The following is a 24662-nucleotide window of genomic DNA, read 5'->3' as shown; positions in this document are numbered from 1 at the left end:
AAAGGTAGGTTGTGTACTTTTGTCCAACTGAGCAATCTTGCTTTCATAAAATATACCAACATTTTAATGACTGATGATTAACATGCTGTAATACACAGTTCAAAATTAAAGGCTTGAATGCTGTACATGAGAGGTTAAGCTCCCCCTGGCGGTTTTACAAGGCGACGCCGGATAGTTAGTCACGTGACACACGTGATACCGCGTGATACCCCGGTGGGCGTGTCGCGGTATGCCGCGAAATACCTCACCCATTTTGAATGGCTGCATCTGTATATACTATGTACCAAGATCTCTCTGTAACAAAAACAAAACCACAATAATATTATTAGAAGAAGGAGATATGATCTCCTGGTTCTGTGGCTGAACCATTGTAGTTCTTAACTCTACTGTCACTTTCAATATTATATTATTAACCAGGAAAAAGACTTTCACCAGGTCTGTGAAAAGTAAAGCTTTATTTAAAAATTTAGCCCAAAGTGATACATTCAATTTACAGTACATAAAGCATATTACAAACATATTAAAAATGACTTATGTAAGTATAAAAAGCTAGACTATATCAAAGCCAAAAAAGCCACTGAGCAGGAACGTGACTTCCAATCTGTGTGTTCAGATGTCTGCGGCAACACTCATCCAGACATGTTTATTAGACAACATGTTTATTTTGCAAAGTTCATACCCAACCATCCTGGAGTACTTCAAAACAACAATAATTATTCTTCTAAAAGCATTCGGGTTACATTCAGTCTTCCAAAACCTAATTTGAAAAGATGACTCATCAGTTCTGACTGAAGAGTCTAGAGTTTGAGCCTTGCTGCAGTTGCCTGGGATTAATGTAGTAAGGATTATTTTAGTCATTTTTGTCTACGTGTGAGATGTTTTTATCATTTGAACAATTCTGCTGCTTGTTCTGTTTGCTTGTATCTATCTCTGTATTTCCCCTGATGTATACACATTGTTTTTGTTGTTCAGTGCTCTGTGAAGGCAGTGTTTTTGGAAATTGCTAGATGAAATCAGGCCCGATTGATTGATCATTCTTTTATCTACATGTGCTGGAAATAAGACACATCTGTCTGTCAGCAGCAGTTAACAGGTAACCACGATCACAATGTTCAGTGCTGATCTCAGAATTGCTGGACATTAGACCTTCTGTGGCAATGCAATGTCTTTCAATTTAAAGGTATACAGTAAATGTGTAGGTCAGTCTCACAGCCTGGCAGAAACAGCAGGAGAAACATTAACATGGTCTCACTAGGCCAGTGACTTTGTAATTACTGTACACTGACCTAACCTTATAATTCTGTGGATCTTCATAATCCTCATAAGCTATAGAACTGAAAACATTAAGGGAGAGAAAAAATAGTATTTTAACAGTGGCAGTGCAGGAACAAAAGGTGCATTATATTGGTTTTACTCAGTCCCAATCTAACACAGTCAGGCTCACACAGCTGCTTAGACTCTGACATCATCATAGTCAGTGCTGTCAACAGAGGAAGTTTCGTCTTCTGAGGGCTCTTTGGCCAGGAGACTCCGCACTCCAGGGGCAATAGGAGAGCCACCTACAAGAGAAACACAGTCAGCACAAGAGGAAGATAGGCCCCAGCAAATAGATTCAGCCTGACAAGAGGAAATGGGATCTTCACTGACAGAAAAAAATGGATAAAAAACACAAGGCAATGTGATGAACAGCTAGGAGCTATGGGAGCTATTTCTAACTATTAAATCAATGTTTTCCATAGCCCGGTCTATTTGAAAACATAATAGGTTCTCCGGCAGCCATTTCTTTTTTTTGTTCACTATATTTGGCATATTTCATATATATTTTGTCAAATATTTGCTTTTGTGATGTTTTTTTTGAGAATTGCAAATTATGGATGGAGTTTGGAGCTTCTCTTAACTGAAACACTACATAAATATACCTATAAAAAGATAAATTTGCTTTATTATTTGGTACCTGGTTATGAAACACACTGTTGAAAAGCTTGGCTTGCCTTGTGTCTTGTGACATGTAGTCTGTGCTGCTGTTCTTGTTTTTCCTATTAGAAATATTAGTTTATTTTGCTATTTAGAAATAGCAGTTTCTGTCTGAAGTGCTGTTGTCAGCATTATACTATTGTTTTGTTTATTACACAATAGTTTTGCTACGGTGAAAACAAACTTAATGGTGGTGTTTAGAGAATATTGGAGATGAACATGTGAAAAGTGTTTTTAGTAATGAAAAGTATAGTGCTGAAAGCACATATACAGTGCCTTGCGAAAGTATTCGGCCCCCTTGAACTTTTCAACCTTTTGCCACATTTCAGGCTTCAAACATAAAGATATAAATTTTTTATTTTATGTGAAGAATCACCAACAAGTGGGACACAATTGTGAAGTGGAACGAAATCTATTGGATTTTTGAAACTTTTTTAACAAATAAAAAAATGAAAAGTGGGGCGTGCAAAATTATTCGGCCCCTTTACTTTCAGTGCAGCAAACTCACTCCAGAAGTTCAGCGAGGATCACTGAATGATCCAATGTTGTCCTAAATGACTGATGGTGATAAATAGAATCCACCTGTGTGTAATCAAGTCTCTGTATAAATGCACCTGCTCTGTGATAGTCTCAAGGTTCTGTTGAAAGCGCAGAGAGCATCATGAAGACCAAGGAACACACCAGGCAGGTCCGTAATACTGTTGTGGAGAAGTTTAAAGCCGGATTTGGATACAAAAAGATTTCCCAAGCTTCAAACATCCCAAGGAGCACTGTGCAAGCGATCATCTTGAAATGGAAGGAGTATCAGACCACTGCAAATCTACCAAGACCTGGCCGTCCCTCTAAACTTTCAGCTCAGACAAGGAGAAGACTGATCAGAGATGCAGCCAAGAGGCCCATGATCACTCTGGATGAACTGCAGAGAACTACAGCTGAGGTGGGAGAGTCTGTCCATAGGACAACAATCAGTCTTACACTGCACAAATCTGGCCTTTATGGAAGAGTGGCAAGAAGAAAGCCATTTCTCAAAGATATCCATAAAAAGTCTCGTCTAACGTTTGCCACAAGCCACCTGGGAGACACCCCAAACATGTGGAAGAAGGTGCTCTGGTCAGATGAAACCAAAATCGAACTTTTTTGCCACAATCCAAAACGATATGTTTGGCGTAAAAGCAACACAGCTCATCACCCTCAACACACCATCCCCACTGTCAAACATGGTGGTGGCAGCATCATGGTTGGGGCCTGCTTTTCTTCAGCAGGGACAGGGAAGATGGTTAAAATTGAGGGGAAGATGGATGCAGCCAAATACAGGACCATTCTGGATGAAAACCTGTTGGAGTCTGCAAAAGACCTGAAACTGGGACGGAGATTTATCTTCCAACAAGACAATGATCCCAAACATACAGCAAAATCTACAAAGGAATGGTTCACAAATAAACGTATCCAGGTGTTTGAATGGCCAAGTCAAAGTCCAGACCTGAATCCAATCGAGAATCTGTGGAAAGAGCTGAAAACTGCTGTTCACAAACGCTCTCCATCCAACCTCACTGAGCTCGAGCTGTTTTGCAAGGAAGAATGGGCAAGAATTTCAGTCTCTCGATGTGCAAAACTGATAGAGACATACCCCAAGCGACTTGCAGCTGTAATCGCAGCAAAAGGTGGCTCTACAAAGTATTAACGCAAGGGGGCCGAATAATTTTGCACGCCCCACTTTTCATTTTTTTATTAGTTAAAAAAGTTTCAAAAATCCAATAGATTTCGTTCCACTTCACAATTGTGTCCCACTTGTTGGTGATTCTTCACATAAAATAAAAAAATTATATCTTTATGTTTGAAGCCTGAAATGTGGCAAAAGGTTGAAAAGTTCAAGGGGGCCGAATACTTTCGCAAGGCACTGTATGTGTTTAGTCACTTAGGCCTACAATGGCTGAAAAGTTAGTCAAAGAAACAAGCTTGTAGAAAAGATATAAATTAACCGAAGTTAAGATACATGTGGCGATCAATGCTGAGAAGTTTACAATTGGCATTCTTCCCACAATTTGAAAATGTGAAATGTGAGTGAAACAAGTTAATGTCAGAATATAATACCTATTAATTGTTTAATGAAAGGATATATAAACAATTAATAGGTAGCTGTTTTCACCTTTGTTTATAGCATATACAACCATACAAAGGTTATTTTCAAGAAAATCAGTAGTAACTAGTGGTTCCCAGTAACTAATTGATCCAGGATATTAACCAGGTAGTTCTTGAAAAAAAGCCAGGGTATCATCTTCAACAATGGCTCTCTATAAAAAGTTCCACAAATCTGACAAAGTTCCCCAAAAAAGACACAGTAGAAAACTTTAAAATTACAAAATATGTATTTTGTAAACAGATATTCATATCCCCAATAAAATAGAAACAAGAAACATCAAAAACAGATTAATTAGATAATGTGTCTTCCTTAAAAATTCTAAAAATGTTATATTGTTTATATTATTTGCAACAGTGTGGGAGTGGGAGGAGCCACGGCGACCACCTTTAAGTTCGACGCCCCATCTGATGGGGCAGAGGCATCAGTGTGAGGATAGCGAAAACCAAAAAAAAGGCTGGACTATCACTCTTAGCAGGGGTCCACCCTGGGGGAAAAGAAAGATCGCTTGGGACAGTGGCATCCAGACTGGACTATTCCTATTTAGTGGGATCCAGTATGGAAGAAAAGAAGAGCGAGGCCAAAACAAAAAAGAACTCAACCTGTCCCAGTAGGAGATACACGGCGGAACAGGCGAAAAGAAAAAAGAAAGTAAAACAGAGGAAAAACGTGGCCTCAAATGCTGTGGTCCTTAAGCAGTCACACAGCTGTGGTTGCTAGGGCAATGCGCCACCCTTTATCCAGGGCTCCGCCTCCACACTGAACACGCCCCCAAGTAATGCCAGATACCATACATACATTACTGTAAATGTATAGCCTGTCCCAACATCCTTTTTGCTTTCAATTTAAATATAGGAGAACAGTAAATGGGATTGGGATCTAACCTTTCTTCCAATTTAAAATCTGTAGAAAACAGAATATATTAATAGAATATACTAATAGACTAATAGATGTGTTTTTTAGTCAGGACTTCATGTAACGTTTCTGAGTAGGGATTCCAGCTGGCACTCAAGGGATTGAGTAAAACCCACTCTATGTAACCTGCTTAACCTCCCACCCCCAATGTGAGCTCCCCTGACTACCACAGCTCTCACCTGAGATGGGCTCATTCTCATTGTTCTCAACATCATCGTATTCAGACTGCAGCTCATCACAGAGGAGTTTTCCTGGGAACAAGAGATCAATTAAATACAGTATGTGTTTCAGCTAGTAAATTAATTTCAACAAACACACTGCTATTTTCTTCTGCTGCTTCTTATTACTTGTGAATTTGTTTAGATTTTCTATTCTAATTTCTTTAATTACTCCTAACAACTTCAAAGTAATAAGTTGTAATAGCAAATCAAGAAAATACTGTTGTAGATAAAGAACAGAGGAAAATTTTGGAGGACAGTGTATATTGGCCACAGGACTGATGTGGACACATATCCCTGTAAGACAAGATAACAGTCTGATGATTTAAGACTTAAAAAGTTAACTCAAGATCGGAGTGGGTATTAACATGTCCAACATCATCATAATACCAAATAGCATGTTAAAAATAAGTCAATGAGCTTCTTGCATTTTTCCTACAAACACGGGCTAAATTGATTTACTGAGGTTTGCAAAACAACAAAATTGAGTTTATCCAAATCTTGATAGAGTACACATGTGTAAGTGGGCAATGTTTACCTGGGACAGGGTGCTCCTTACTATCCTCCAGATTGTCATATTCAGAAGTCAGCTCATCAGAGAGGAATCTCCCTGTGAACAGGAGGACAGACCAGTAATACCTGCAGTCAGACAGCAGCCTCCCTGTCCTCTACTGGCTGTTCCCACTAGGAGAGAAGCCAGGATGTGAACAGTAACACAGAGTTTGTGTTTCTAAGAAGAGACGGGGTGAATACTGCATTGAATTCTTTCTATTTAGCTAAACAATTGTCACGGATGTCAGATGGGCCAAGTGTCACGGATGTTGGAAGGGACGAACTGTGGAATGGCAGGAGATAAAGACCCTATGCATAGCGGCTGAGCGAAGGTGAATGAGAGACCCGGAAATATATAGCCCCAGAGAGAGAGAGACACCGGAAGGACAGCAAAGCACAGGAAACTAGGGACAGGAAAGGGTAGGAGTGCCCTCTGGCTGCAGAGGGCATGACAGTACCCCACCTCCCTTTATGGGCGGCTCCTAACGCCCATACAAATAAATGAGCTGCACAGCACTGGGGGGCGGAAAAACCTAATTTAACTGAAAGGAAACCTCCGGGAGTCCACGGCTGAGAGCTGCCCCCTCCTCCAGGGTATAAACCTTTATTGGGTAGAGGAAGGGGGGGTCAGGTAGAGCTCCAGAAACTTAAAACAAAGTACACAAGCACAAACCACAACAAAGATAAACATGGGAGACTAGGGAAACAAACCACAAAAAACAGATAGGAACCAAAAGTTCCGAGACACATGGGGAAGGGGCACCAGAGAGAAGGGGAAAACAGGAAGAGAAAAAATCAAAACACCAAGCAAAAACTAAAAATCAAAACACAAAAACCCCGGAAAAATACCGCCTACTGCGCAATAGGCACGTTCACATTCTATCACTGATATCAGAGTGGACAACCCGAGGAAAGCCAGACCGCAGCCCTCTTACAGGCACGGATGTCTGAAGTGATATCCAGCAATAAGAATAGAAAAAGGCTCACCAATCTATCGCTGATATCGGCGGAAGACAACCCGAGGAAAGCCAGGCACTAGACCGGCTCACAGGCACGCATGTCTGGAGTGATATCCAGCAATAAGAATAGAAAAAAGCTCACCAATCTATCGCTGATATCGGCGGAAGACAACCCGAGGAAAGCCAGGCACTAGACCGGCTCACAGGCACGCATGTCTGGAGTGATATCCAGCAATAAGAATAGAAAAAGGCTCACCAATCTATCGCTGATATCGGCGGAAGACAACCCGAGGAAAGCCAGGCACTAGACCGGCTCACAGGCACGCATGTCTGGAGTGATATCCAGCAATAAGAATAGAAAAAGGCTCACCAATCTATCGCTGATATCGGCGGAAGACAACCCGAGGAAAGCCAGGCACTAGACCGGCTCACACCGGCTCAGGAAGGCTCAGGAAGCCTCAGGAAGGACCGGCTCAGGAAGGTGATATCCAGCAATGAGAATGGGAGAGATAAAAAGTCTCACCATCCTATCGCTGATATCGGAGTGGACAACCCAAGGAAAGCCAGGCACAAGGCCCGCTCACAGGTACGGATGACCGGAGTAAAATACCAGCAATGAGGATAGGAGGGCCAGCTCAACATTCAATCACAGATGCCGGAATGACAACCCGAAGAAAGCCAGGCCGCAGCCCGCTCACAGTCGGAAAGAGCATCCCATTATTAGAATAGGAGAGCTGAGAGAAAAAAAAGCCCAGGGAGAAAAAAAAAAACCTGCGGGAAAAACAAAAATGCGCCACTCGCGGGGGGACAAACTGTGGAATGGCAGGAGAGCAGAAAAGATCTTATTCTTAGCGGCGGAATGGGAGATTAGCCCGGCACAGCAGTTCTGGAGTCGTATAGAAACCAATGCCCTCAGGCAGCGGACTTGGGGCGACCTGGTGCTAGGCAGGTCTCAGGCCATCTGAATGTCAATGCTGAGTGAAGGTGAATGAGAGACCTGGAAATATATAGCCCCAGAGATAGAGACACCAGAAGGAAAGCAAAGCACAGGAAACTAGGGACAGGAAAGGGTAGGAACGCCCTCTGGCTGCAGAGGGCATGACAACAATGATAAGTCTTTATCTTTCCCCAGGTACAGTGTCCCTAAGAGTAACTTCACTATTGCTCTGAGGTGTGAAATTGAAATGTTTTGTGTAGAAGATTGCTGTGCATCCATTGCTCGCTGAGAAAGCACATCCAGTTGGTTCACAGAGTCGGTAATGACAACCTGTGAACACATTCTGTGTCAGTGTGTTTGTTCACTTGTTGAGACTTAAGTATTGAGTGGTCAACAGTGTGATCTCCTGTCTCCTGTACAAGAGGGGGTGCTGTCATTGCCAGTGTGTGTGTTCACTCACCTCTCCTGGCGGTGCGGTGGGCCCCCTCTACAGTCTGTTTGAATGGAATTTCTTGGTAGACATTCATGGGTTCGAATTCTGCTTCAGCTAAAGCTTTGGAAAGAACAGACAAGGGGACACACAGCTTAATGGATATCTTAAAAATATTTCATTTTTTGTTATATTTTCTTATGGGTGTTTTTAACAGAGGGAAGACAAAACCACTTGTCACTGCATAACTGCACAATGTTGCAACCAAACCGACAGCAGCTCAGAAACTACTGCTATCCCGGGACACCATAGCATTCCCATGAATGATCACATTTCTTCTGAGGCTCCTATTCAAATACACTCTGGCCATTTGTTAATAAGTCTGTCATCCTATCAATCAGCCACTCAGTCTTCCCATTGATCAAACATGGCATTTTGTATAAAATCCACTGGAAAGGTGCTCTGTCATTGAGATAACTGAGCTGCTACTAGAGACATGCTAGCAGTGAACCCCGAAACCTGAGGTCCAAGACCTGAGACTAAACTGCCCAGCACTGTTGCAGTGGCTGCTTTCCCTGCCTGTTTCTGTCTTCTCTAGTTCCTGTTCACCTTCCTTAGTTCCTTCAGCCTCTGGAAAATACAGAACTCCTGTGAGACACAGCTTTCAGCAACATCAGGCCTCATCATAACACAAATTCAATGTGATGAACTGAAAACAAATATTTGTGAGGTTAAGTTCCTTCTTATTGTATCTTATTGAAATTAAGATACAATAAATTCTTACTTATGTATCATGCACTTTACACATTGTATATAGGGCAGAAGAGAATATTCTCAAGGATCACGATGTGGATACAAGAAAGCAGTCTAATCCATATCCAAGCAATTAAGTAGCCATTTCAGAAACAAAGGGAAAAGAGGACACCATTAGTTGTCCTAATTTGGTAAGGTGAAGAACTTTTCAATGTGTACATAGTGAGCACACATAGAAGGCTCTGACCAATAAATGGGACCTAACATAACACTTAAACAAATGAACACACAAGAACACCCAAGAGCAATACAGTAGAGCAGAACAGAATGAAGTGAACTGTAGAAGAACCCCACACTGAAACAAAACCCAAAGTCCCGGAACCTTGGCCTGTGATCTCACCAAACTGAAATCCCAACAAGAATCCCTGGATCATAATTTATTGTCAGGTAAAAGCTCTGTGAAAGACAGCACACATCCCAGAGCTTGACTAAATGTCTTTTGTGAAAGTCTGAACAGATCAATGTAAACCTGTTGCTGCTGCACAGGTGTGTACACCTAGTTTGGAGTCTAGGACCTGGGAAGATTCTCTCAACTTGTTAGGGTGATATTTAGTTTGAAATGAAATGTGAATAGATTCTTTCTCATTGAGGTTGAGTATCCTTTGATTATTAAGATATACAGTTGAACATAAACTTGCATATACAGTGTAAGGAACAGTTCTTTCCGGACCCTATGCGGACGACACAATCCGAAGAAGTGGGAAAACACTAGGAAAAAGTCATGCAGGAATACGGGGCTGAAAACAGGGGTGGGGGGGTCCAAAGTGCGCTGGTGCACGTGGAAGGTGTGGCCGAGGCAGACAATCCAAAAGTAATCCATAGAGGGAATCCAAAAACGCAAGAAAGTCCATAGCCAGGTGATCCATCCAAACAAGGAATTAAAAACACGAACCGGGTCTGAACCGGCGGACAAGGAACAGGAAGAGAGGTTAAAACTTTAACGGGACCAGGCGCTTCGAGGTCCCGGACTTGCACGGTGCGGAAACCAGATGCAGAGCCAGGCTGAACGTCAGCGCCTGGCTTTTAAGGTGGGCTGGGAAAAGGGGTCAGGTGCACAGAATTAAGTCTGAAGTGAAAGGGCTCGAGCACCCTTAAGGAGGAGGGACAATAATCGTGACATACAGTTACTTTTACATGTGTAATAAACACAAACACCATCTCAGGTTTTCACAGTTGGACTCACTCCTTACCTTTACGCAGTTTCCTGTTCTGCAGCAGCTGCCCGACTAGCAGGACCAGCAGCACAAAGACCAGAGCTCCCAACGGGAAGAAGACCACAGCTGGGACAGTCCAGCCTCCTGCCTCCTGCTTTGGCTGTCTGGGTGATTTAGTGACCCCTGGTAAAGCCAGGAAAGGAGAAGAACTCAGAAGGGGAGATGTAGTGTTGGTTGAATACAAACCCTTGAAGCTTAAATCAGATGAACCCAACAGAAGGTCAACCAACCCCCTCCACCAGACCAGTAAAACTGTTAGTGTCATGCCAAGAAGAGAGAGAAAAGGTTTCTGCACTGCATATGTGAAGACGCATAAGTATGGAGAATAAGGATTATTTGGAACAGGAAAGCCTTGTAATTTACTTGTTGCTGCTGCTGGAGTAGCAGTTGTAACTGTTGTAGTTGTCAAACCTGGGGAAGAGAAAAGAAAAGCTTGTTTTAGAGAAATCAAGCATGTGGTCTAGCTGTCTGTCCAGATTTAAATCCCTTTACATTTGTCAGAGAAGTCAAGAGAATTCACAAATGGAGATCAGGGCAGGAGAACCTAGATAGGCCTGGGCTTGAATTACTTCCTGCAACTAAATTAATTGGCTTAACAAGAGCTGAATGTTGCCCCTGCTTAGAATGATCATGAAATAAAGGAAATGACATGGCAGAACACGAAACTCCTGCAGAGATAAGAATCCCTGTTTGTAATGTATTGAAAATCCTCCATCCCTCCAATCTTACCCGTACAAGTAACCCCTGCATCCTCCTTGTGCTGACAGTCACTCTGATTCAGTCCAGAGTGACAGCAGTCCCACAGGAGAAGCTCACTGCCCCTGCAGTTCACTTCGTCCAGCCAGATGGCACCACTCCCTGGTCCGAATGGGGCCTCTATTGCTGCACTCACTGCGTCCCCACAGCCCAGCTGTCTGCAGACCACCTGGGCATCCTGCAGGTCCCAGGAGTCGTCACAGACTGTCCCCCAGGAGCCCTCGTACCGCAGCTCCACCCGGCCAGAGCAGTTAGTGTCTCCAGCCAGGCGCAGAGCCTCTGATGATGAAAAACCAGAACAATGTAAGAACCCCAGAGATCTGATTGGATGCAGACTTTAAAGGAGCGGTGCCTGTTGGTTAATCATGGGGAGTGTTTGCTTTGTAACATTTGATTGAATCATCCCATGCTGGGATGATTACGCTTCTGGAGTCACAGCGGCTGTAAACTAACCTGTGCAGTGCTGCTGAGTGGGGTCCTCAGAGCAGGGCCTGTGGTTGCTGGAGGCTGGAAAAACAGGATTTTGTTGAGGCTGCAGAATGGAGACCTGGAAACTGTACCTGACAAGACCTTTTATAATACTTCAGTAATTACTGTTATACTACATTTCATTACAATACATTACAATGGCAACATGTACATAATAAATGAGGGTTAAACTGCTGCTGACACACGCATTAGACTGAAAGTTTTGCTACAGCTATAGGTGACTAGGAAGTGTTTCTTCTTTAGATACACTTTTGTGATATCTGGCAGAGTAAACACTTCTAGTTGAGATGTGGAGGATCCCCTGATCAAAAATAATTTCAAATTTTAACTTGGTATACCTAGGTAATTAAGTCATGGGTTGATGATTGTCAATAAGCAGTACAAAAACACACCGTATAAGATCACATGAAGACCACAGGGAGACAACATATTACTATTCAATATGACATATGACTTCTATGTGGTTAATTCTTCTTTGTGGTTAATTTGTTCATCATGATTTCTTGACCCTGGATAGGCTACAGCTCCTGTGTGACTATAAATTGGAAGAAGTGATTAGAAAATGGATGGATGGAGAGATGATTTATTGAAGTCTGCTTTTGATGAATTATTAAAGCAGAAGGCAAAATAGTTTATTAAATTCTTAACATGTTCTTTGAATTGCAAAGCCTTTATTCCAGTCCCTCATTACCCTCTCATTCCACACAGTTCATATACGTTCTAGCATGGTAGAATCAATATAGACTTCTTTTATGACAAAGAAAAACATGAGATCTTTTTACCTGAGCAGGTGATCTCAGCCACTTCCCGGTCTTCACACTCATTCTGACCCCAGGGGGAGGAGGGACACTGCCACAGGGTGGAGTCGTGTTTGCGACAGGAGACAAAGTCCAGCCATTTGGGATCTGGGCTCAGCCTGGAGTTTGTCTCTCTGATGGTGCCCTTGTCTCCACAGCCCAGCTGTTTGCAGATCACTGCAGCTGTGGTGTCTGTCATGCCGTTGGCACAGATGCTGCCCCAGGTGCCATTGTAGTAAACCTCTGCCTGTCCTGAACAACCTGCAGACAGCCTCAGCTGCTTGTGCTCTGGGAAGAAAGTGAGAAACCAAGAAAGAAATTACTCTTACATAAACAGCTTAACCTTATTTCAATACAACAGTTAAAATTCTCAAAAACAATATTGCTCTACAATATATTTGGGTCTGATCTATAGCATTTTTTTCAACAAAGAGCACTCAGAGTCACAAGACTTTTATAAACATTTTCACACCTATGAACATAATGGCAAATATAATAATATAATATTTTAATAATATTTTAAGTTCTCATAGTGTACATGTCGGTGATTTATTTCATGAAGTGGCACAATCAATTCTTGATATCCAATCCAAAATGTTTATATATATATATTTATCACTTAGCACTGACACCAAATATAAATGATCTCCAGAGTGCGTCTGTGCCAAGATTGCCTCCATCATCTCATATTCTCTCCCCACTCACTCCTGTCAGCACTGGTGGCTCCACATTGACCAAGAGTCCACTTTCACACATTACTCTCCACCTCCTCAGCCCCAGAAGCTTCAGTCTGTTTTTCTGAGGCCCAAATGAAATTAGAATTTTTGCCCCAGTTTTAAATCTTCAGCAGATGGAAACATGTTTTCCTCTAGTATTTGTTGTACTTGGCTCTGTCCATTTTTCCTAAGGTCTTAATGATTTCCTCATAGTCCCCGCTGAAGATCTATCTATCTATTAAACTCCAGTTCTTTCAACTTTGATCCCTAAAAGGGATATGTCTATTTTTTAAAGACTAAAAACATATAATAACAATTTACACCTTTGCACAGATTTCAAACAAAAAAATATAGCCCTCTAACCTGAACACAGGATTCTCACATCCTCCTTGTGTCCACAGTCATGCTGTCCCCACCCTGCTGAGGGACACTCCCACAGAGACGACTCGTTCCCCATACAGCCCGCCTCGTCCAGCCAGATGGGTCCAGTTCCCTGGGTGAAGGAGGCCGGCACTGGGGCACTGAGGGCCGTCCCACACTGGAGCTGCCTGCACACCACCTGAGAGTCTGCCAGGTCCCAAGAGTCATCGCAGACTGTCCCCCAGGAGCCACTGTGATAAACCTCCAGCCTCCCAGCACAATCATCTCCTCCCCCAACCAGCCTGAGGGAGCGCTGGACTAGGAGCAGAGAGTCAGAGGTTAGGGGTCAGAGGTGTCTACTACTAAGACGTGAATATGACCTCTAGAGGGACACAATTTGCTAAGAGATTTATGGTCTAAGAGGAACAGACAGTATTAGCAATAATACCTTTCTTTCCAGTATTAGAATTAATAATAATAAAATTTAAAATGCAATAAAACAGTAAATTACAAATATAATTTTCTAACTACTTGGGAAGGAATGATGATTTTTTATACTGCCGGGTGTGTATTTGGGTGAAATATTAACATCTGTGAAAAATAGACCCTTAATAAAAAAATATTTAAAAAAGTAACGAAGGCTAGAAGTTATGAAACAGTTGCATCACTGAGAGGAAAGAAAACCGACTGAATTTATTCAATAAACACAAAAAAGGGACTGTAAACATTAAATCTCATTCATTATTAATTGGTTTAAGAATTTATCAACTTTTTATTTCCATCCCCTTGTGCAAACTGATGATTAGTAAAGGAAGGATTTAACACACAAAGCCTCATGTGCATTGATATAGTATACTATAAATGCCAAACAACTGAGATCCAATCCAGTGCTACAATCCAATTTGCTTCTAGAACACAGCTTCTAGGAAAAGATTTGCCTCTTCCTTTAAATCCTGCAAGTTCATAAGTAATATTAATTAAATGGGATCTCTGATATTTGGATGATTTAAACCAACATTCACAGTCTCAAGCCATTTCAAAGTGTACTGATTAAACTGTTCCCACCTACAGCTCTAGATTGCTAATGAACAAGAAGCTTAGCACTCACTAGAGCAGAGCAGGACCACTTCCTGTCCAGGGCTGCAGATGACTGTCTGTGGAGAACTGCAGTTCACCAGGTCAGACTCATCCCCCGAGCACTGAATACCTGTCAGACACACAGCACTGTTACAGTCCCAAACAGAGAGGAGTTATAGACTTGTAGTACAGAGCACTGAATACCTGTCAGACACACAGCACTGTCACTGTCCAAAACAGGCAGGAGTTGTAGACTTATACTACAGAGCACTGAATACCTGTCAGACACGGAGCACTGTCGCCTGTCCCATACAGAGAAGAGTTATAGATTTGCACTACAGAGCCACAGCCCAGCTGTCTGCAGACTACAGAAGCCTCCTTGTAGCCCCAAGAGTCCATGAGAATGGTCTTCCAAGTCCTGTTGTATTGAACCTCCACCCTGCCTTCACAGTGACTCCTTCCTCCAGTTAGGCGGACGTCCTGGGCTGAAAGCACTGGTCCTGAGATAAAAGATATCAGGTAAAAAAATATTTATTCTCTTAATTCTTGTGATGCTGTAGATATTTAGTTAAAACAAAGTATTTCCTTGTTCTGGAAAAAATATTAAAGGTGATGTATTCTGACAAATTATATTATAGATTCTGCTTCTATTTTTCTAAAAATAAATTCAGTTGTATATCTGTCACGGATCGGAAGGAATGAGCCGTGGAATGGTAGGAGAGCAGAAAAAGACCCTATGCGAAGTGGTGGGCTCAGCAGTTCAGGAGTTGTATAGAAACCAATGCCCTCAGGCAGTGGACTGAATGGCAACCTTGTGCTAGGCGGGTCTCAGGAAATCCGAACGTTAATGCTGAGCGAAGGGAAATGAGTGACCCGGAAATATATAGCCCCAGACAGAGAGACACCGGAAGGACAGCGAAGCACAGAAAACTAGGGACAGAACAGAGTAGGAGCACCCTCTTGCTACAGAGGGCGTGACAATATCATTATGTGAGAACCATATTTACATACAGTAAGAATAGATCAGAATAAATCAAAGACCTCTTTAAAATAATAAAAGCATGCTTTGCCATCATGATTTATTTTGCGATTTAATTCTTCTTTTGGGAATCAAATATGTAAATATGTTAATATCTTGTGATGCCACAAGGGGCATAATCCTTGAAGAACAGTACTTCCAGCCCAAAATATCGTCCATTTTAGACAGGCATTTGCCTGTTCTAGGTTGGCCGCAAGTGAACTCAAGCATTCAAAGTGGTGTCTGCTTGCCCATATAAATGAACGGAGGTGGAGAAGGGCTGCTGCTTTGGGAGAAGTGCAGGGTGACAGAAGGCTGCTAAACTGAGAAAGCTAAGGAATTACTTCGGAAACTGTGCAGACCTAATAGAAAACTGGACTGTAGGAAAACAGAAGAGTAAGGACCTGAGGGGGAAACTGAATTGTGGAATGAACATGGCCCATGGACTGAGAGTGTGGAAAAACCTTATTTTGCTCATAAAAGACAATTAAACACACAAGTTACCAGGATAGATGCCTGGTGTTTAGTTAGGGAGATCACTTAGGAGTAAGTCAGTTAGGACCTTGAACATGAGCTAGGATTATTTTAGCTTTATTTTATTTTTGATTATTTTATAAATAAATCAAACAATGTTTAAAATAACAGTCTTTCACTGGATGTATCCCTGAGTTTGATCTGCCTATTTTTCATGTCCTGTGATCACTGTGCCACTGCAGAATCACAATCAACATTTATAAACTCTAAAAATACAAATACACAATTGGCACCCTCCTGAACTCACCAGAGCAAACAAGTCCTGCATCGTCCCTGTGAGAGCAAAGCACCCCCCCCAAGGCAGATGTTGCACACAGAGATAAGTGAGCCTCGCTGCCATCACAGAGGAAATGATCTTTCCACACTGAGCCCTCTCTCTCTCCAAACCAGGCCTGTCCTGGAGCGGCTACAGCCACCCCACAGCCCAGCTGCCGGCAGAGAACACTGGCGTCTCTCAGGTCCCAGTACTGGTCACACACTGTCCCCCACTTGCCGTTGTACTCCAGCTCCACTCGGCCAGAGCAGGGGTCCGAGCCGTTTGCCAGCCTAAACGCTGTGTATCCTGACAGGAGAAACAACAGGCAGAGTGAGACTCCTTGTGAAGGAAAGGAACTGTGTGTGGAACTGGCCACTCCTCTGGGCTCAGTTACAGGTCTGTATAAAGAGCCAGGAGGAAACGGGTCTTGGTTTGTGTGTGGGAAGGAGGGAGAGTGAGAGCTGCATGAGTAATTCTGATTAGTGATTGCTGTCTCAGGAACATGTGAAATGCATTGTTAAAGACCCTATGTGACAAGGTATAATCTGGAAGTGACTGACGTTAGCCATTACGGAAGACACAGCAGGATCGGGTCAAGTAGGAACACAGGGGCGTGATGACGACAGTGAGCCAAAAAGGAAGTCCAATGGGGGAATTTAGGGCACAGCCCAAGGTCCAGGTGCCAGGAGATCCATCCGAGATGAACACAGAGAATAGGGAGGAATACGAATAGTTAAAAGCATAATGGGACAAGGTGCTCCGAGCCTCAGACTCAGTAGATCAGGACGTGCAGGAAAAAGGCCGTGCACTTGGACTCCTCCTGTGCCTGGTGGATAGGCGGGCTTAAAAAGAGAAAGGGGAATAAGACACAGCACGGAAGAGTATAACTGGAAACACAATAAAAAAGTTGTGGAGTGCCCTCTAAAGAAGGGATGACAACCGTGACAACTAACTGGACTGTTTTACTAGTCAGTGAACTCAGTGTGGCTTGAGAAGATACAGCTTCAACTGCATCACAGGTGCTGGACAGGTGAGCTTTATGGTAGTTTGTTTGCCAAGGTCAGTGGGGTTAAATTGAGCTGCCAAGTAACTGTCCAGCTGGACCAGGACTGTCTGGAGGTTTTGCAAGGTACAGGGTGAGTACTGATTTGAATTGATTCCCTGAGCTGTACTGAATCATATGAATCTTACTGAGAAGATTTAGACTGCTTAGCTCTACCCAGGACAGCAGCTGGTAAACTGCCTGCCCTCTCCTCCGCCGACCTCACTCTTACAGAATCCACACAGAAAACACCCCTCCCCCCCCCCCAGATCCCAGCTTTTGCAAGAACAGCTCCAAGCTGTACTCATCATGTCTTGAGCGTTACCAGTACTCCTGTGCTCTGATTCGAGTGTTTCTCCACCGATCTCCAGGCAAAAACCATCAGATGCATTTGGACCAAATCATAGTTTATAATAGGAAAAATTAAAGCACAAAACCTTGTAATGAGCAAATAAGTGTGAAATGATGCTCTCACCTGAACAAACAATGCTCACATCATTTTTGTGAGTGCAGTTCTGGTGCTGTCTGGTGGAGGATGGACAAAAGGTTAGGTGGGTTTCATTGCCCTGGCACTGGATCTCTTCCGAACAGATTGGACCCTGCCCCTCTCCAAAGTAAGCTCCGGCCAAGACAGCTTTGGGAATCCCACAATTCTCTTGTCTACAGATGACCTCTGCATCCTTCCAGTCAAAGTCATTCTCACACACTGTGCCCCAGGTCAGATCAGACATGACCTCAACACGCCCTGAGCAGGGATTACTACCATCCACCAGCCTCACTCTGTAAAGATCTGTATTTACAGGCAGAAACATAAATGCCATTAACTCTTTACCACTGAAAGATAGCCACAGCTGCCACAGATAAGGCGAGCATTAAGATATATGAGTTGTAAAATAAGTTAAGTTAAAATTGCTGTGTGACCAAGGTGTATTGGTGTGTGAGGAGGTGAGGCTTGTTTATTAGTGATGAGGTGAGGTGTGTTGGTGAGTAAGGTGGTGGGGTGTGTTGTTGTGTGAGGAGGTGAGGTGTGTTGGTGTCAGAGGAGGTCAGATGTGTTAGTAAGTGATGAGGTGAGATGTGTTGGTGTGTAAGGAAGTGAAGTGTGTTGTTGTGTGAGGAGGTGAAGTGTGTTGGTGTGTAAGGATGAGAGGTGTGTTGGTGTCAGAGGAGGTGAGATATGTTGGTGTGTAAGGAGGTAAAGTGTGTTGGTATGTGAGGAGGTGAAGTGTGTTGATGTGTGAGGATGACGAGTGTGTTGATGTGTGAGGATGAGGAGTGTGTTGGTGTGTGACGATGAGGATTGTGTTGGTGTCAGAGGAGGTGAGATATGTTGGTGTGTAAAGAGGGGAAGTGTGTTGGTGTGTGAGAAGGTGAAGGGTGTTGATGTGTGAGGATGAGGGGTGTGAAGGCGTCAGAGGAGGCAAGGTGTGTTGATGTGTGACGATGAGGGGTGTGTTAGTGTCAGAAGAGGTGAGATGCGTTGGTGCGTAAGGAGGTGAGGTGTGTTGGTGTGTAAGGAGGTTAGGTGTGTTGGTGTGTGAGGATGAGGGTTGTGTTTGTGTGTGAGGATGAGAGGTGTGTTGTTGTGTGAGGAGGTGAAGTGTGTTGGTCTGTGAGGATGAGAGGTGTATTGGTATAAGAAGAGGTGAGATGTGTTGGTTTGTAAGGAGGTGAAGTGTGTTGTTGTGTGAGGATGAGGGGTGTGTTATTGTGTGTGGATGAGAGGTGTGTTGGTGTGTAAGGAGGTAAAGTGTGTTGGTGTGTGAGGATGAGAGGTGTGTTGGTGTCAGAGGAGGTGGGATGTGTTGGTGTTTAGGGAGGCGAGGTGTGTTGGTGTGTGAGGATGAGAGGTGTCTTGGTCTGAGAGGATGAGAGGTGTGTTGGTGTCAGAAGAGGTGAGATGCATTGGTGCGTAAGGAGATGAGGTGTGTTGGTGTGTCAGGAGATGAGGCATGTTCATGTGTGAGGATGAGAGGTGTGTTGGTGTGTAAGGAGGTGAAGTGTGTTGGTGTGTGATGATGAGGGGTATGTTAGTGTGTGAGGATGAGAGGTGTGTTGGTGTGTAAGGAGGTAAAGTGTGTTGGTGTGTGAGGATGAGAGGTGTGTTGGTGTCAGAGGAGGTGGGATGTGTTGGTGTTTAGGGAGGCGAGGTGTGTTGGTGTGTGAGGGTGAGAGGTGTCTTGGTCTGTGAGGATGAGAGGTGTGTTGGTGTCAGAAGAGGTGAGATGCATTGGTGCGTAAGGAGATGAGGTGTGTTGGTGTGTCAGGAGATGAGGCATGTTCATGTTTGAGGATGAGAGGTGTGTTGGTGTGTAAGGAGGTGAAGTGTGTTGGTGTGTGACGATGAGAGGTGTGTTGGTGTCAGAAGAGGTGAGATATGTTGGTGTGTAGGGAGGTGAAGTGTGTTGGTCTGTGAGGAGGTGATGTGTGTTGGTCTGTGAGGATGAGAGGTGTGTTTGTATAAGAAGAGGTGAGATGTGTTGGTTTGTAAGGAGGTGAAGTGTGTTGTTGTGTGACGATGAGAGGTGTGTTATTGTGTGTGGATGAGAGGTGTGTTAGTGTGTGAGGATGAGAGGTGTATTGGTGTCAGAGGAGGCGAGGTGGGTTGGTGTGTGAGGATGAGAGGTGTGTTGGTGTGCGAGGAGGTGAAGTGTGTTGGTGTGTGAGTATGAGAGATGTGTTGGTGTGCGAGGAGGTGAAGTGTGTTAGTGTGATGATGAGGGTGTGTGTTAGTTTGTGAGGGTGAGAGGTGTGTTGGTGTGCGAGGAGATGAAGTGTGTTGCTGTGTGACGATGAGGGGTGTGTTAGTGTGTGAGGATGAGAGGTGTGTTGGTGTTAGAGGAGGTGTGGTTTGTTGTTGTGTAAGGAGGTGAGGTGTGTTGGTGTGCGAGGATGAGAGGTGTGTTGGTGTCAGAAGAGGTGAGACGTGTTGGTGTGTAAGGATGTAAAGTGTGTTGTTGTCTGAGGAGGTGAAGTGTGTTGTTGTGTCAGGATGAGAGGTGTGTTGGTTCAGAGGAGGCTAGGTGTGTTGGTTTGTAAGGAGGTGAAGTGTGTTGTTGTGTGACAATGAGGGGTGTGTTGTTGTGTGACAATGAGGGGTGTGTTGGTGTGTGACAATGAGGGGTGTGTTGGTGTGTGAGGATGAGAGGTGTGTGAGGATGAGAGGTTTGTTGGTGTCAGAGGAGGTGGGGTGTGTTGGTTTGTAAGGAGGTGAAGTGTGTTGGTGTGTGAGGAGGTGAAGTGTGTTGGTGTGTGACGATGATGTGTGTGTTGGTGTCAGAGGAGGCGAGTTGTGTTGGTGTGTGACGATGAGGGGTGTGTGAGGATGAGAGGTTTGTTGGTGTCAGAGGAGGTGGGGTGTGTTGTGTAAGGAGGTGAGGTGTGTTGGTGTGTCAGGAGATGAGGCGTGTTGGTGTGTGAGGATGAGAGGTGTGTTGGTGTCAGAGGAGATGTGATGTGTTGGTGTGTAAGGAGGTGAAGTGTGTTAGTGTGTGATGATGAGAGGTGTGTTGTGTGAGGAGGTGAAGTGTGTTGGTGTGTGAGGATGAGGGTTGTATTGGTGTCAGAGGAGGCAAGGTGTGTTGGTGTGTGACGATGAGGGGTGTGTTAGTGTGTGAGGATTAGAGGTGTGTTGGTGTGTGAGGAGGTGAAGTGTGTTGGTGTGTGACGATGAGGGGTGTGTTGGTGTGTGAGTATGAGAGGTGTGTTGGTGTGTGAGGAGGTGAAGTGTGTTGGTGTGTGACGATGAGGGGTGTGTTAGTGTGTGAGGATGAGAGGTGTGTTGGTGTCAGAGGAGGTGGGGTGTGTTTTTGTGTAAGGAGATGAGGTGTGTTGGTGTGTCAGGAGATGAGGCATGTTCATGTGTGAGGATGAGAGGTGCGTTGGTGTGTGATGAGGCAAGGTGTGTTGGTGTCAGAGGATGAGAGGTGTGTTGGTGTCAGAGGATGAGAGGTGTGTTGGTGTCAGAGGAGGCAAGGTGTGTTGGTATGTGAGGCGGTGAAGTGTGTTGGTGGATGAGGGTGAGAGGGTGTGTTGGTGTGTGAGCATGAGAGGTGTGTTGGTGTCAGAGGAGGTCTGATGTGTTGGTGAGTGATGAGGTGAGGTGTGTTGGTGTGAGGAGGTGAAGTATGTTAATAAGCAAACGAGTCATGAGTTAGTGATTTATGAGTTGCGGTGGGTTGGTGTGGGGGAGATTAAATTAAGTAATTTGTTGTTAGATGAGAATTGTGACTGTGTCAGTAAGTGAATTGAATCGCCGTAATTCTTTCAAAAGAACTGTGTTCAACTCACCATCATAGCAGATGAAAGGAGCACGGTGAATGCAAACATTATCATCCCATTTTCCCCTTTTACTGTCCTGTAAGTACACAGCACCACAGCTCTGAATTCCACCCCCATTGTTCGGTTCCCCGGTGTCCCAGTTCTGGAATGAAAAGCTCTCCTGGTCTGACCATTTCCAGTCACTTCTGAAGAGGCCGATCCACACTTCATTGCCCTTTGCCGTGTCTTTGATCTTCTCATTCTCCCTCTGGCTCCTCACACTGACCAGGTCTGTGTGCTTCTCTCTACAGAATCTCTGAGCCTGTGGCCAGCTTCTTTGTTCCCGGATCAGAATGTATGTCAGTGCATCGACTGTTTCATCTGAATAGACAAAGGCTATGTGTAAATATACATGTTCTTTAATTAGATATACTATTTTTGTTTTAAAAAAGTATTGCAAAAATCATTGGACCATTTTTTTAAGTAGCCTTAAACTTTATTTCATAAATCCCTGCAAAAGTAGAAATTAATGTAGATGCTGTCATGGTTAACCCTTCATCTGTCATGTTATTGTCACACTGTAATGAAGTCAAAAGTTTCAAGTGTAACCAGGTGACAAAAAGTGTGTGGTGCATGAGTTGGATATATTAGTATTGTCAAGCAGGCTGGTAGATAGTTCCCAAGTACAAGTTGCTGTCTTTGTGTCCTGTGCATCATTTGGAAACTCTGTGACACAAACACTTCCCTAAGTCAAACATGGCCAGCCTGTCACCCTGTCAGGGAAGACCACATGGTCCTCTTCCTCCTTGGTTGCTATTCACTTGATTCTGGTCACACAAGCCACCAACTCTTCACTCCCTGTCTTCATTAGTCATTAGGCACTGAAATATTAAACCCTATTAACTTTATGTTGAACAATCCTTGATCTACACTTCACTAATCACTACTCACAGCCAGGCTTTCAATAGACTATCCAATTAGACTAGTCCAGGCCACCCAGTCACAATCTTCACTTCAACTCAGCTCTTGCACCAGTTTAGTTTCACTAAGTAATTAGTAACTTTGCCCATCTTTATCTCTCCCTGCTCATCCTGTTTGGCAGACAGCTCTATAATCAGGTGATTTGTTGTTTTCTCTCTCACACACTCTGTGATCTCTCAGCTGGATGCTTATGTCAAGACAGAGAGAGTCTTTAGAACTCAACCGATGTCATATAGACTCCTCACCCTTTTCTGTGAGAGAAAATTGCACAGTCACACCGACATGCAATGCACACTCCTTGAGGTCCAGTTCCAGGACCATTTTTTCTCAGGCCTCCCTTACTCAGTCCCCCAGGTCTATAAGCTAGCCCAATCCGCTCATAATAAAAACTCATTCTTCCTCACCTACCAGCCTGGAGTCTAGACACAGACTCCCTCCTACCTGGTCTTATAAACCTCTTAGTTAGCATGGAGGAGTGGGTATTTCCACACAGTCTTTATCCCAACATCTCCTGTTTCTCACATGGACTAACATTGCTAATGGGAATATGTATCAGCCAGGAAACTCTCAGCTCTCTGTGGCAGAAACTGAGAGACAGGTTACCTGGATTGAATATGAACGTGTCATTAAATAAGGAAAAATGTTGTGACAGAGAACGAGACAACCATGACTACAGCTGTGTGAAACATTAATCATTTTAAGGGTCTTAGTAAATAAAAAGAGACAGCTGTGGTTACCTTGATAGCAGATGAAGTATTTGATGTTACTGCAGGGTCTATCATTCCATGTACCTTGACTATCCATCGCTGCACAATCTTCATTCATTAACTGCTGATTGTTTGGTTCCCCACTATGCCAGTTGCGGAAACTAGCCTCAACTTCACTATAGAAATCACTGCCTGTCAGGGACCACTGCCATTCTACATACAGTCCTATCCAGGCCTGGAATACTGTGTCTGCATTGCTGAGAAGCCTGTCTAGCTGTTCCCTGCTGTGGATGGAGGCCAGGTCAATATACTTGTCTCTGCAGTAACGCTGAGCATCGGTCCAATTCAGCGGCGTGCTCACAAAGTGATACTGACGTGTGCGACACAAAGAGAGCCCTGGAAACACACAACACAACACATAAGGAGTTTCAGACAAGTACCGCAACCACAAAAAAGTCAGGATGACATCAGTGGATGAGGTTGGTTCAGGGCGGAAATCCGCTTTTCCACTTGTCTAATACTGAGTCATGTCAATGGGCTTTATATGTGCCTTCCACAGAAAGAAATTTGATATCAGATCTTTTGGAAAGTTTGTTTAATATGTTCACAGATACATTGTTTGGTGTATTGTCATCATCTTTTCCAGCTGCAGATGGTTGTCCATTAATGGCATTAGTGCTTTTTCATTACCAAGTAATTATAATCTTCCTGCTTTTAACCTTCATGTTGGCTGTTGTTTGTATCTCTTTATTATCTTACTATATTATCTATATTGTATAAAGGGAAAGATATTTTTAAAGTAATTAATAATTAATTTTAAATAATGTATTCTGTATTTATATAATTTAATACTATAGTTATTATTTATTTAAATAAATAATCATTATTTTTAAACTATTATTTAAAGTTAATACACAGATAACAAAGAACAAGATATGCAGCAGAAAACACTGACCTGAGAACAGCAGGATGAGAAACACACTCTTCTCCATTCTTCTGGATTTCCAGTCTGGAAATGTATAGAGCAGCAAAGATATCAGGAATATAGAAAGAGGGAAAAAATAATAACATTGTGACATCAGAATCTAAACCTAATTCCCTAAAGGATTACCCAGGTTAACTGCATTTGTGTCCCAACAATACAGGAGATGCTGCTGATACCAATAGGCACTGGTATCACTCCAGAGCTGCAAGCCACTTGCTGTCATGAACACTTGAAGGCGATGTGAGAATGGACCTTTATAGTGTTATAAAGTAAAAGGAGGCTTAGTAAATTCATTTAGCAAGAAAAGTAACTGTGTTTTGTAAAGATACTGTAACAATGGACTGGTTGGATAAAAGTTGCACAATTAAATTGGAACAATGAATACGCAGATGTAGCCATTCTGTCACGACCACCAGGCAGTCAAGACCAACTCGTAAGCGAGCTAATCAGCCCCAGCAGCAGGTGATTATTAACAAACGCCGCCACACGAGTTAAACCACCTGCGCACACTCACCGTGCAGTGCGCACTGCTATT

The 24662-nt window shown here is 43.5% G+C and overlaps 1 protein-coding gene across 1 annotated transcript; it reads right to left on the bottom strand.

Moving 5' to 3' along the window:
* Nucleotides 1-1452: 1452 nt before the first annotated feature.
* Nucleotides 1453-24477, bottom strand: LOC148663766 (antigen WC1.1-like). The gene is made up of 17 exons (XM_088630887.1): nucleotides 24254-24477; nucleotides 24098-24151; nucleotides 23173-23538; nucleotides 21485-21835; nucleotides 17670-17984; nucleotides 16144-16458; nucleotides 14623-14844; nucleotides 14376-14474; nucleotides 13271-13585; nucleotides 12177-12479; nucleotides 11359-11412; nucleotides 10879-11184; nucleotides 10126-10272; nucleotides 8153-8245; nucleotides 5783-5854; nucleotides 5206-5277; nucleotides 1453-1559 (listed from the first exon to the last, which is right to left on the bottom strand). The coding sequence occupies exons 1-17, from the start codon at nucleotides 24348-24350 to the stop codon at nucleotides 1453-1455; spliced, it is 3288 nt and encodes a 1095-aa protein (XP_088487013.1). The 5' UTR covers nucleotides 24351-24477.
* Between the last annotated feature and the right edge of the window lie 185 nt (nucleotides 24478-24662).

The sequence above is a fragment of the Lepisosteus platostomus genome, chromosome 5, assembly GCF_059453375.1.
Source record: "Lepisosteus platostomus isolate fLepPlt1 chromosome 5, fLepPlt1.hap1, whole genome shotgun sequence".
Lineage (NCBI taxonomy): Eukaryota > Metazoa > Chordata > Actinopteri > Semionotiformes > Lepisosteidae > Lepisosteus > Lepisosteus platostomus.
Note: the sequence above shows the minus strand (reverse complement) of the source record. Positions and strands in the feature narration are given on the sequence as shown.